The 12,979-nt window shown below is 35.2% G+C and overlaps 1 protein-coding gene across 5 annotated transcripts in view; it reads right to left on the bottom strand.

Moving 5' to 3' along the window:
* The window catches only part of DDL (SMAD/FHA domain-containing protein), a 96,340-nt gene extending 87,957 nt beyond the window's left edge, over positions 1–8,383 (bottom strand). For 2 of the 5 annotated variants that reach the window (XM_089826614.1, XM_089826619.1), the window contains exons 1-2: positions 8,134–8,383; positions 6,473–7,097 (exon numbers count right to left, since the gene is read on the bottom strand). In XM_089826614.1, coding sequence (XP_089682740.1) covers positions 6,473–7,069 — 597 coding nt within the window. In that variant the 5' untranslated portion in view covers positions 7,070–7,097; positions 8,134–8,383. Of the gene's footprint in view, positions 1–6,472; positions 7,171–7,957; positions 8,058–8,133 lie in introns of those variants that run through there. The other 3 variants (XM_089826616.1, XM_089826617.1, XM_089826618.1) reach the window with 3 other exon arrangements.
* Positions 8,384–12,979: the final 4,596 nt, after the last annotated feature.

The following is a 12,979-nucleotide window of genomic DNA, read 5'->3' as shown; positions in this document are numbered from 1 at the left end:
GTATCAAGGATGTTGATGTGCTAATAAGATTTATTATCCTCGAAATTAGATTTATCCACTCATTGTAATTTCTCTCTCTTATTCGTATTTCTATACATACTAAAGAGCTATTTGCTTTGATCTTTTCCTTTGTGTTTGGGGATGTTCTTGTAGGAAAATAAGATTGGTACATTAAGCATGCTACCAAATATTGTGCAAGACTCAACTTTAGGGAGTAGCTCCAAAGAAGTTTTGATATAGGATTCATTAGTGATTTGATGAACATGTTAGATGAAGTGAGGCTCTTGAAGCAAATATCTTTGATGATTGAGATTATGAGTATCCTTCTATATCAAGAGAGAGCTTGACATTTCGTTAGAGGCAACCTTAAACAAAGACAGGGTGCAGATAAAGGATATGTTCCATTTGATGTTTGAGGATCTTGATCATACTTATAAAGAGGGAGTAGATCATGTTGAGATGGATTCTCCAGTGATCAAGAAATTGTAATTAGTTAGCGGACGATGATTCATGAGATAGAGTTCTATATGTGCAAGCTAAAGGTCTTTATGCGAATGCCTAAACTATAGATGGATGCTTGGAATACTGTTCATTTAGAGTACATTATCACTAAAGATTTGATAACCAATATTTTCTCAAAGCCTTCTGCCAAAGTAAAGTTTGTACATTATTGAAGACAAGCTTGAAGTAATGGATCGGGGCTTTTAGTCAGAGGGGGCCTCAACATCAGTGATTACCTAAGATGTATTGTAATGCATCCTTCTCTATGAGAGAGAAGTTAGAGGTGAAAGCATTTGTTCCACCCTTTGGAAATGTTCATGATATATGTCATGTGAGTTACCACATGACTTTGTGGAAACATCATGGAAGGTGATGATCTCTCATTGATGTTTTCTTATGGTTACTATAGTAAGGTGACGATCTTACAATAGTCTAACCTTCTATCATGATGGATGTCATATAATTGATATTTAAGCAGGTCATGAGAGATTATATCTTATATATCTATCAACTAGGAGATAGAAATTGTCACATAGATTTTTATGAGTTGTACTGTGTGTGTGTATATATCATGGTGGATTAACATCCGTAAACAAACCATGATTATAATGTTCCTATGGTAAGTATCACAGGGTGATACATGTGCACATACCTTATGAACTTTTGATACTTTGTAAATATCATGAGAGTTGATATTTGTAGGTCATTACCCCTAATATCATAAGATGATATTATTATGGTAAATATCTCCAAATATCCGTGGAAATACCATACAATCTGATAGTACATATCTCACAGATAACTTTTAAAGTTGTCGTACTGAGATATGGCATGGTGTATACTATGAGATATAGTATTGGAGACACCATGTGCAGATATTTACTTGGTAGGCATCATGGGACTTGACGCTAATACACATACCAAGAAAATATAAGTATGATGAATATCATATGGTTGATATTCCTTGTTGAATTATGATGAATATCATATGGTTGATATTCCTTGTTGAATCATACTTCTGATGATATTGAAAGATAACATCTAAATTGGTGGATATATGTTGATATCCTTAAATACACCATTTCCAAGAATATCATATTGAGATGATATCTCTCTGTATCGCTTGAGGGCAAATTGTGTTAATTCTATAACAATCGTCACTAGCTAAGAGGCACTGTTAATGTTGTAGATTCAGTCAGATTGATTTAACAATGAGATACAAAATTATAACTAGTTAATCATTATGATTAGTAATCGTTAGACAATTAATGTATATATATGTTTAATATAAATATATATACAATCAAATATGATTTAACAATTGTCTAATAATTACTATTCATAAATAATGAAACCGTATGTGTTAACAAATAGACCTGTCCCATAAAGGGACATGTCTTTCCTTGTCTCATCTACAAAATAAATACAAGAGAGGTCAATGTCTTTGAAAGACACAGAAATTACAGGCAATGCTATTACATTTGCAGCAATCATAACTTAACAGTATATATATCTATTCAACAGAAAAAGATTAAAGAAATTTTGAGTGGTTGCTGATCTGATTAGTGATGGACTCGTTACAAATTAGGGAAAAAAAAGGTTTGGAGATTTCATCTTATCTTGTATTGTTCAATTTTTTGTAGTCTGCTGTTCTGACTTAAACTACTGAGTGAGTTTTTTAGGGCATTGTATGAAGCTTAGAGACTCAGTTGCCATTTTTAAGTGCACAGACTGCTACAGCAGTTAGTAGATTTTTAATTGCAGACTTTCTTATGTTCTTTGGAGGTGATTGCGCAAGCCTTAAAATCTTGTACGGGCATGAGTTTCTTATGCCTTGTTCCAAGGGAGAGCTAATGTCTATAAAGAAATAAATATTTCATATCCTCCAATAATATTTATGGATCTTTTATGTAGTTCTTATTTTACAATATATTTCATTTATTCTTTTAGCTTTGGTCTGTATCAAGGAGCAGAGGGATGATGGGATTATCATCTGAAATCGCATACAGTTGAAGAGATTATGCATCCAGTGCGGATGTCATGACAGCTAGAATATGATCATTTATGAGGACTTAGCTTGCAGTCATGAGCCTAAGATGATATCTCATAACAAGGTTGGGTAGGCCTTGGATGAAGAGTTTACTTCAGCAAGGAAATTGAGAAAGATGAAGACACTAAACAACAGAGGCTCTATCATTGTAATCAGCTGCTTCTAAGAGAGGGATATGACATTCAAAGGAATTCTACAAAGACGTAAAGATGTAAGCTAAATTGGTTGCAGTGTTGCAGAGAACAGAATTGAACAAACCATCTAGATTTGACATCGATAGCTCCACAAACCTTCAGTAGATGATAATTTGGGATGAGGTCAAAGATGACAGTCCTGAACTTTAGTATGTCAAAGCATTCAGAGGTACCTGTTGAAAACTATTCCTCCAATGCAAGCATTGCAGGCAACCTTTGAACAACGGGGTCAGAAGGTTGATGCAAGTGCTTGAAGATTAAGAGAGAGCTTGAGTGGCAGATGGAAAGTGCCAAGTCCTTTACAGAGGATCAGCAAGCTAGTGTGGAAGTGTGATTGCAAAAGATCCTTGTTTGGTCAAACATTGAAATCATCTGTAATTTATTGTGATAATCAAGCTGTGAGAATGTTGCCCTTGCTGAGAGGGAGTCTTGCCTAGAGGGAGTCTCAACATTCAGTTGTTCTTATTATGAGCTTCATGCATTTTTCTCTAAGACAGGAAAATTTGAGGTGAAAGCCCATGTTAATGCATACTTCCCTGCGAGTGAAGTTTGACATTCAAGCCCTTGTTAATGCATTCTCCTATATGCCAGAAATTTGAGTTGAAAGCCCTTGTTAATGCATTCTTCTCTGCAAAAAAAGTTTGAGGTACAAGCCCTTGTTAATGAATTCTTCTCTGGGAGAGAAGTTTCAGGTGAAAGCCCTTGTTCCACCCTCTGTGAAAAGCGAAGGTGAACATCATGCTAAGATGATGATATCACGTCAAAAGAATCCATGATAAAGTTTGTTTGTTAAATGGTCTCTCCTTTGCTACGAGGGAGTGTTAACGTTTTGGTAGTTGCAAGAGAAACCAGACCTGGTTGTGCTACTCTTTTACTTTGATGGTGATTCTAATGTTCTCATCTAATATGTTCAGTGTTCAACCTTGTTTTACTTTTTGTTGGCCATCTCCAATTCACAACTTTTTTCTTGTGCAATGTCTTCCACTGTTGATTATCAGGAGCTGTTTCTTACTTCCGATGAAGATGTTATCGTGATTGAGAATTCTAATCATTGGCTTTGTATATTGTTGAAGGTGAATCAAGTTCATTCATTATAGTTGCCACCTAGCTTTATGGTAATAGTGCGAAATGGTTATCAAGCTAGAAACTCTAACTGTTATTGCTGTCTATTTGACTTCGTGCATTGCGTTATTATCATTTATCATTTATATTATGTGTTGCTTCTTAAAGTTGGGTAATGACTTGGCATCGTGATGCTTACTATTTTGCATAGGTTGTTTCATGTTCGATGGTGATAATTGCAGATGATTCACTAAAAGTAATGATGCTCTCTTTGCATTCCACCAAAAAGCCTATTCGCCTTGACAGACCATTCATGGTATGCATGTGTGATGAATTGATTATTGTGTGGTGTCCATTCAGAGAACTAAAAAGACAGATCTTTGTATAAGAAAAGTTTTTGTTTTTGTGTATCTGACATGTTTTGATATCTTTTATAAGAGGGCATTCTTTTTATGCTACAGGATCATTTTGTTATTAATTAATGCATGATCATTTTGTGCGTATAAGACATTCTGTCCATTGAGAGTATCTGGGAGATACTTGGAGTATTTTATATTGTGTAATTACACAACAAATATTATTGAATTGTGAATAGGGCTGGTTGTCTAACTGTTAAGAGTTAACAGTAATAAACTTGAGAACATTGTATTTTGTTTTGAGGATACAATAAAGAATCTATCTTTTGTATGCTTGGGTTTTTCACCCTCAAGTGGAGGGTTTTCCTAGGATAAGTTATTTTGTCCTCTATTCTTTTGTGTTGTGAGTTCTGGTATATTGTATTTCTATGCATTCTAGTTCAGAAATTTAACATGAGGGAACACTTGAAGGCACTTGATACCTTTTGTCATGATGTTGCAGTGCAAGTGAACACTAGCAAAACCAAAGTGATGATCATTTTTTCTTTGAAAAGACACAAAACACTTCCTTTTGAAGGATATCCTCTAGAGATAGTATAAGAGTACAAGTATCTTGGAATCAATTTTCACAACAAACTTAGTAGGGAAATGTGTACAGCAAAAAGAAATTAAGAAGGCCGGAAAGAGCTATATTCCTTAAAAAATAGATGAAGGAATGCAGAGTTATGGGATTGGAAAATAAAGAAAATGTTTTTGGATTTTTTGGTTACCCCAATGATCCTTTAAGGGTCTGAGATTTGGGGCAGCAAAATGTCAGACCAAAAATGGTAGCAAATAGAAAGTATCCAAAAACATTTAATCAGCAGCAGCCTAAAAATTAAAATTGTCCCTTATGAGATCTTATTGGCAAAGATAGGCATCTTCACTTTAGAGGCTTTTGCAATGGTTCCTTGTTAAGCTACCTAAACTCAAAGTATAGAAAGACATGGTTGGCTTAAATTGATCATGGAGGAAAGATTAGATAGAAGAAAGAACGTGTGGATGAAGAAAATGACAAATAGATGAAAAGTTGAAATGTTAATCTACATGAATGTCCAAATAACAATGAAGAAATATAAAAAGTTTGAGGAAATAATTCAGGAGTATCATATGGTCAAAACAAAATGGACGTAAAAATGCCTACCATACCAAAGAATTTAACCCCATGGGAGACCATGATGAGAAAGGATACACAGTAACAAATATTAAATGGAGAAAAAAATTTCTTATAGCACAACTGAGGACTAGTTTTCCCCATTCGAGGAGTGAAACAGGCAGATGGATTATACCTAAAGAAGAATTGGAAGAGAGAATATGTCAATTTTGCAACACTGGGGTGGAGGGAGGGGGGAGGGAGAGAGAGTGAGTGAGTGAGAGAGAGAGAGAGAGAGAGAGAGAGAGCAACACTTTATCATAGCTTATAATAACATTTGGTCCACCTGTGTGGATAGTTTAGAAGCAGACAATTTAAGCACCTTCTTTGAAGAAAACAAGTAGATAGGACAGCAAACCTAGTGATCAAAATTCACTGTCGAAGAGCAGATCTAAAGAGAAAATTACAAGTTGCTTAGTATTTTCAAACCCTATTCTTTTGGGTGTCCTATTTTAGGGGGTCTCATAGGATGCTTCAGCCTCCGTATGAAATTAAAATCTTTTGCACAATCAATCATACCTTTTTTGCTAATATAATGACCAGTCTGGTTAAAAAAATAAACTTAATGGCTGCTAAGGTGCGACTGTGAAGAAGTATGAACTAGAAAAGGTGTGACTACAGAATTGAAGAATGCTGAGGGAAGAGACAAGCAGCAGATAGACATCAAACGGAATATTATTTATAACACATTCATGTTTCACTAATTTTCAATTATCGTGGGAAGAAGATGAAGTACAAGATTTGGGAAGGGAACAGATCATGTTTCAATAATACTTCGGTTAACTTGTATTCTGCTCCTGCTCCTGCTAAACCTCCATTCTTAGCACTTTCTTTCTTTATTTTGTTCTAAATACCATCACTTTTTATTCAGGGAAAAAAGAAGAGAAAAAACTAAATCCCAAAATATTCATCACAGATATAATTATTAATTTAAATGGAAAATAAATACCAAGCACAGATATCCATTTCTGCTGAAAGAATTTACAGATGCTAATAACTAATATAAACAAAATAGTATGATAAGTTTATAGAAAGTGTTTGCACAAAATAGAGGTTAATCTACCAACAAAGTTTAATATTTTGAACGAGCAGAAAGGGAGTAGATTTCACCAGACACCTCATCACGAGCTCCGGCTTTGGGGCTTCTAGCCTTTTCTGACCAATGACCAGTACTTCTTCGGGGAGGAGACTGTGATTCGTGTTTCTTTCTCTGATTGTGATCTGTTGGTGATATTGAATGAGAGTGTTGCGATCTCGAAGAGGGCTCTACATACTGAGCTCTGCCTTTTGACTCCCATGTCTCATCTCTCCTTAAGTCTTTGTCTTTATACTTATGCTTGTCTTTTTCATAGTCCTTAATGCTACTTCTGTCATGCTCCCTGTCCTTAGTCCTGTTGAATTCTCTTGTTTCTTGTGCTCTCCTTAGGCGTTTGGTGTGTGGTGAGGGTGACCTTGATTCATGAGACACTGATCTCAATGGGGATCTTGTCCGAATAGGAGATCTCATATTTTTCCTTGCCTGAACAGGAGACTTGGACCTAACAGAAGACCTTTGCCGATGTGGTGACCTTCTCCTAGTTGGAGACCTTGAACGTGCAGGGGAATATGCTCGAATAGGAGACCTTGACATTTTCCTTTTAATAGGAGACCTTGACATTTTCCTTCTAATAGGAGACCTTGATCTTGAACTGTAATTGGCTCCAACAGGTGTCATTGAAAGAGTTTTACATACAGACCTGCAACTAACATTCCGAATAGTTCCATAATAACTATTTCTTCCAAAAACACTAAAAAACTTTTAAGGCAACCATATCTCTGTGACAAAACAGAAAAATAATGTTATTCACAAGCTTGTGTTCTAAATTCAATTGACAGACAGATAAGATATAATTGGCAAAGCACAATATAGTAAATTGCGAGGTATCTGCAGTCATGTGAATGAATATATATATGTCAGTAAGAGAAGCTAAATCATGTTACCCAATTACAACAGAAATCAATAATGCTCAAATGGCTTCAACAACAATTTCTATCGAACAAATGTAAATCTAATAATAAAATTAATCTTAGACCTAATAAGTAAAAGATCACTGGAAAAGATGGCTTAAGTCAGCTGGATACACCCTACAGAAATTATTATATTCAAACACATATGGTAAAAGAATAATCCTGTGATGAATGTTCCGTGTGAAGAGAGAGCGGCTTAGCTCAAATAAAAACAAGCTGTGCTCAGCAAAGGTAGGCAGCATGGTAGAGAAGAAAGCGGGTTCTCTAACAGCGCAAAAGAAGGCAGATGCTGTAACGAAGTTGTTGTCAAATAAAGGGTTGTGAATAGTTGGAAACCACGATGTCAAGAACGGGTTATCTAGCATTCAACAACAAATGCTAGAGCATCCTCAACAAAAACGAACTTCTTAAGTAGGTATTTTTATGCATTTAATTACGCCGGTTAACACATGCACCCGAAACCTCTAACTATGCAGCATTTACCCCAAGTTTTAAAATAATTGCAGATTTTTAAAACTCTACGAGCCCTATACAAGACAGAGCAACTTAAATTTTCAACTAACTTTATCTCTTAAAGAATGACTGTTGAACTTACCCGTACCCTAAGAAAAAAAATCAGCATTCAAACATGAATGTTACTGTTACAACAACTGAAAGTAGATCATCTCTGAAGATTTCAAAATAGTAATATTTTAAGTGAAAAAAACATATAGCATAATCATTCTATTCTAGGTAGCGTCCAATCGGGGAAAAATACGAGAGAAATTTTACCTTCAACGAAGAAAATGGGCTTAGCTTCGGTTTAACCTTCGCTGGCATCTCATGTCCTCGGAATAAATTTTTATCTTCCTTGTTTCTATCTCACAAGTAATAACAACAGTATTAAGCGGGGAAGCCTTCAAAATGTCATCTCACCCCATTCTTCAATGGTCGACTAGTTAAATGCACACCATATAATTTCCAATGAATCGTGTAAGGTAAAATTTCGCGATTCACAGTGGTGTTTCGTTGTGAATGCTCTACCCTTTCGTTAAGATCGCTTTGCCCTATATACCTATCGATTTGTACATCCAATCGGGGATGACGGTATAAAAGTTCAGAGATTCGAACTTAGCACCTTTGTTGTCCATTTCGAGAATTGTCTCCACACAATAATTAATCCTATTCAATCTTATACTTTTTAAAAAATTAATCCTATTCAATCTTATGCTTTTTTTTAAAAAATTCTATTTACTAGCACTTGTATTGTGAGAGGTTCAAGGGATAAGCCGAAAGCATAATTTAAGAAAACTATTATTGTATGAAATTGCATAGTATAGTAAAGGGTTAAACATTATTTTTCGATGATATATAATATTATTTTTCAAAAAAATATGATTTTTAGTGTGGTTCAATAGTGCATAACAACAATGGTATTTTAGAAGCGTAAGAGTAGTATACAATAAAATGGAAAAAATGTATTTGAAACATGCACAATGTTTGATACAAATGTTTACCAAGAAATGTATGTGTGGACCTAAATAGTAATTATAATATAATTGTAAATTGTCATTCGAAACATGCATGATATTTGGTAGAAGCGTTATTTTTAAGTAATAGTAAGTGTGCCAAATTTGACAGTACAATGTATTTGTATGAGTATTACTTGTAGGATATCCCATATTACATTTATATATCATCTATGTGACAAGTCAATCTGAGTTTTGTCGTCTCTTTGCTACATATAGTGAACCTGTAAAAGAGAAGTAGACAAAAATGTCATCAAACAAATGAAATTCTTAAATAAGGTAATTTTTAAAAAAGGAAAAGTGTATAGAAGGGAAGAAGTGAATATGAAAAAGTACCTTGTCAAAGTGAGAACAAGGACAATCAAGCTTCTTCTTTCTTTCTAATAATATTGTAGGGGCTTTTTTTTCATTTTGCAAAAGCGATCAAATGAGAAGGCAGGTTCAATTTGAAGGCCTTGTAGGGATTTTACCCTTGATATGGTTGTAAAGGTGAGGCCTTGTCTTTCAATTTTACCTGTATCAATTGTGGCTCGTTCTAAAGTTAGGCCTTGTGATTTGTGTATAGTGATAGCCCTTGCAGTGGTTAGTGGTAGTTGGGTATGGTTGCCTCGGGTAATTGGATCGATTGGTATGGTTTTTGGGTTGTTGACATCCCATGGAGGCCCATTATAGCTATCAAATGTGATAGTAACATTTGTTGGCAACTGAGAATGCTTAGAGGATGGGGCATATACAATGTCCTTAACTTCACCAAGGGATCCATTGACAAGGCCACCTTGTATCCATAGGTTTGTAGTAAGCATGACATGTTGGAATTTACATATGAGTACTTCTTGTGAGAGTTGGTCATTTGTATATGTTTCAGCATTATTGCGTTGAGTATTTACAGCTACATAGAGTGCAATAGGTGCATTTAGATGTTTGAGTTTTTGTTTATTATGTATAGCAACTAGTTCATTTGTAGCAAACAAATGTATTACTTGGTTGAAGTTCGCTTGCTCAGTTGGTGGAAGGTGTGTGTTTGTGCATGTCATTAGTAATTTCTAGTCATCCTCGGATGGTTCAACATTGCACATGTTTTGTAGTGCATGACAAAACTTTATTTATGTTGGGTCACCACCGTCATGTCTAAATATTGTTTGTAATGTTACAATGATATTAAACTTGAGCCAAAGATTTTGAGCTATTATTTGTGTTACATAAATAGGTTTGTCCATAACTAGAGGAAGTTGTGCAAAATCACCAATTAGAATTATAGATAGACCGCCAAAAGGAATGTGTTGTCAGTGGGGAAATGCCTCATGTAACCTCGAATCAATTTTTAGCAACAATTTTGGGCCTATGAAACTCATCTCATCGATCAAAATATATTTGATGTTTTTCATTTCTTCTTGGTAATTTGTTAATTTTTGTCCTTGTAGTGGTTCCATTTCTCTAATTGGTATCTTAAGGGTTGCATGTATAGTTGTTGCATGTATATTAAATGCGGTTATTCCAGTTGGTGCAAGAACAAGGATTGAAGTTAAGCCATGTGGGGATTTATTTTGAAGAGACATGTGTATGCAATTGATTAGATATGACTTTCCCATTCCTGTTGTTCCTTGCAAGAGCATGTACAAAGGCTCAATATGACTATTCGCAATGGAATGGTCTAAAATTAGTTGAAGGGCCAATTGTTGTTTAGGTGACAACTCATAGCGGCAATTGTACTCATGTTTTGGTGTCTGATTAGCTTGTTGAGATATCTTAGTTCTAGGAACAAATTGGTTTGCATCTTCATGCAATTATGAAGGAACATTGTGACCTTCCTAGTTGTGGTTCTTATCAAAATCACATTTACCCAACAAGTCAAGTTCATTAAGGTTGAAATTATTGGAATGAGACATATTTGAAATAAGTTCCCACTCGTGCAATTGGGGTGGGTCTTATAGAGATGGCTCATCCTCACTTTCGATAGCTTCTCCCAAGTCATTTCCAGTTTGTTCTTTGCGATCAATATGCCAAACATTGTATTTTTGAAATGACATGGCCTTCCAATGAGAAATGATTTCTTCTTTCAAAATACCAATATTTGTTGTGAGTGAACAAAAATGTTTGTACAAGAGAAGTTCACTCCAACAAAATAGTTGAAAATTGTCAGAATCTTCAGGTGGAACCATATAAAATTTTGGGTAGACTTAAACAATTGCTTTGTCATCTCTATGACAACATTTGCACCCTTTACGATTGGTTGAATATGTATATGATCTAGCATATCAATGAGTGAAATTTGCTCTAAGTGTGATGGGCGTTGTATGTAGGTAGATTGTATCTCATGTCCATTTGCAGTTGGTTTAATGCGATGAAATTTTTTTTTTCCAACATTAAGGGATATGAAATGTCGGTTGTAGATGACAAGAGGAAGTTTTTGTAGCATGTGACATGTTTCTTATGCGTTGATATTGTGCTCCGAAACAATTTCGGCCATGATTTTTTTAGCATCTAAACATATCCTTGATAGCATATTTACACAACTCTCATATTTCTTCTCTACTTTAGAAGCGTATTTGGCGATGTATTTGAGAACAAGAAGTCGTGACGTGACTAGTTGACAATCAATGTTTTCCCTCCAAATAGAGAGCATTTGTGGATTATGTATGTTAACCCTATCATCATTGCTTGCAGGCACATATGACTTGGGACCTAAGTCATCACATATCAATTGTGACTCATCACATTCTTTCCAAGGCACTTTATACCTACATTCTAGTTGGTGGCCTTTTTTTCGTAGGCAAGTCCATTCAGTGCATTTGGTGTGTCATTGTACACAATTAACCAATTCCTCATAGTCAATGTGTGGATTAGTTGCATTTATTGCATGTGTGTTGTGCAAGCATGGATTGTCAATTGGGGCCCTATGAATAACATTTTCAATATCACATTTATGTCGAGGATTCCAAGCAATGACATATTGGTCAAAAAATTCTTTGGCCTTTTTTACTTCATCTGGATTACCCCAATCCAATGTATCCATATTGGGTGCATTTTTTAGCCAAATGAACCCATGAATGTCAACAAACCCATGATTTTGCCACTCATATTGGTACAAATAATTGACTGCCCCCATTAGTTTCTCAATGACCTCTTTGCAAAAGATTGTAAAACATTGATGTAGGTATAATGTTGTTGAATGGGGGTTCCTAATGACATTATGTATGCAATGTTTGTTGTTTAGGTTGGTAAATGTTATGTCTAGAGATGAGACTGCATGTAGGTCAGACCATTTGGTGTTAGTTGTGCTTAAAGTGAAGAACAAGGTGGGAGTACCTATTTGGGTAATAAGATCTATTAGATTTGTGTGGTGTTTATTCCAGTATGAGCGTGTACATCGTAAGGTGGATCCAAAATGCATTGGTTCTTTAGCTAATTGACAATCGGATAATTTTGTTAAGTGGGACCGAATATTTTCTATAGTGGTAGGTATATTATCATCAATTTTGTGTTTAATAAACATTAATTCTAGAACTTGCCCATGATGGTACATCATAAGGTTAAGGAGGAAGTATGTAAACCATGGGTGTTGACCGAACCTATTGTCATGATAACACAAGGTGCAGAGCATATTCATGAAGTTGCACATCTCTTGCTCATGGTTGCATGGGTTGTGTTGTTCCATTTGGGAATAGAGTTGGAAATGCCATGTCAAACAATCCCTCAGTGGTGTACTCATTAATTGGTGTTGAACTGATGTGAGGCCAATTGATTTTGGTGTTAGGTTCATGGTTGAGGTGCAATGATTCCTTAATGATTTACAACTCATGTTGTTTGTTTGGTAGACTGACCATAAATGAAGTAGAATTTTTTGTGTTTTGTTTGTGGTCAATTGGTACACTTTCAAGGTCATTATTGATTGAATGTGGTTCTTCATGTCTGCTATGTAATGAGCGAAGCATTTCAGAGACATCGGTAGTAGTATCTAGTAGTAGTGATAATGTGCTCTCATCAATTATCACATCATTGTAATAAGGGTCATATTTGATTTTGTATTGGAGTGCATTGTGGACATGACTTTTATTGACATAACAATCATAAGCCTTCCCATGTGAATTCAACTTACGTACTATTAAAAC

The sequence above is a fragment of the Cupressus sempervirens genome, chromosome 4, assembly GCF_028749045.1.
Source record: "Cupressus sempervirens isolate cs-2001-9-10 chromosome 4, ASM2874904v1, whole genome shotgun sequence".
Lineage (NCBI taxonomy): Eukaryota > Viridiplantae > Streptophyta > Pinopsida > Cupressales > Cupressaceae > Cupressus > Cupressus sempervirens.
This window is presented reverse-complemented; position numbering and strand designations above follow the sequence as displayed.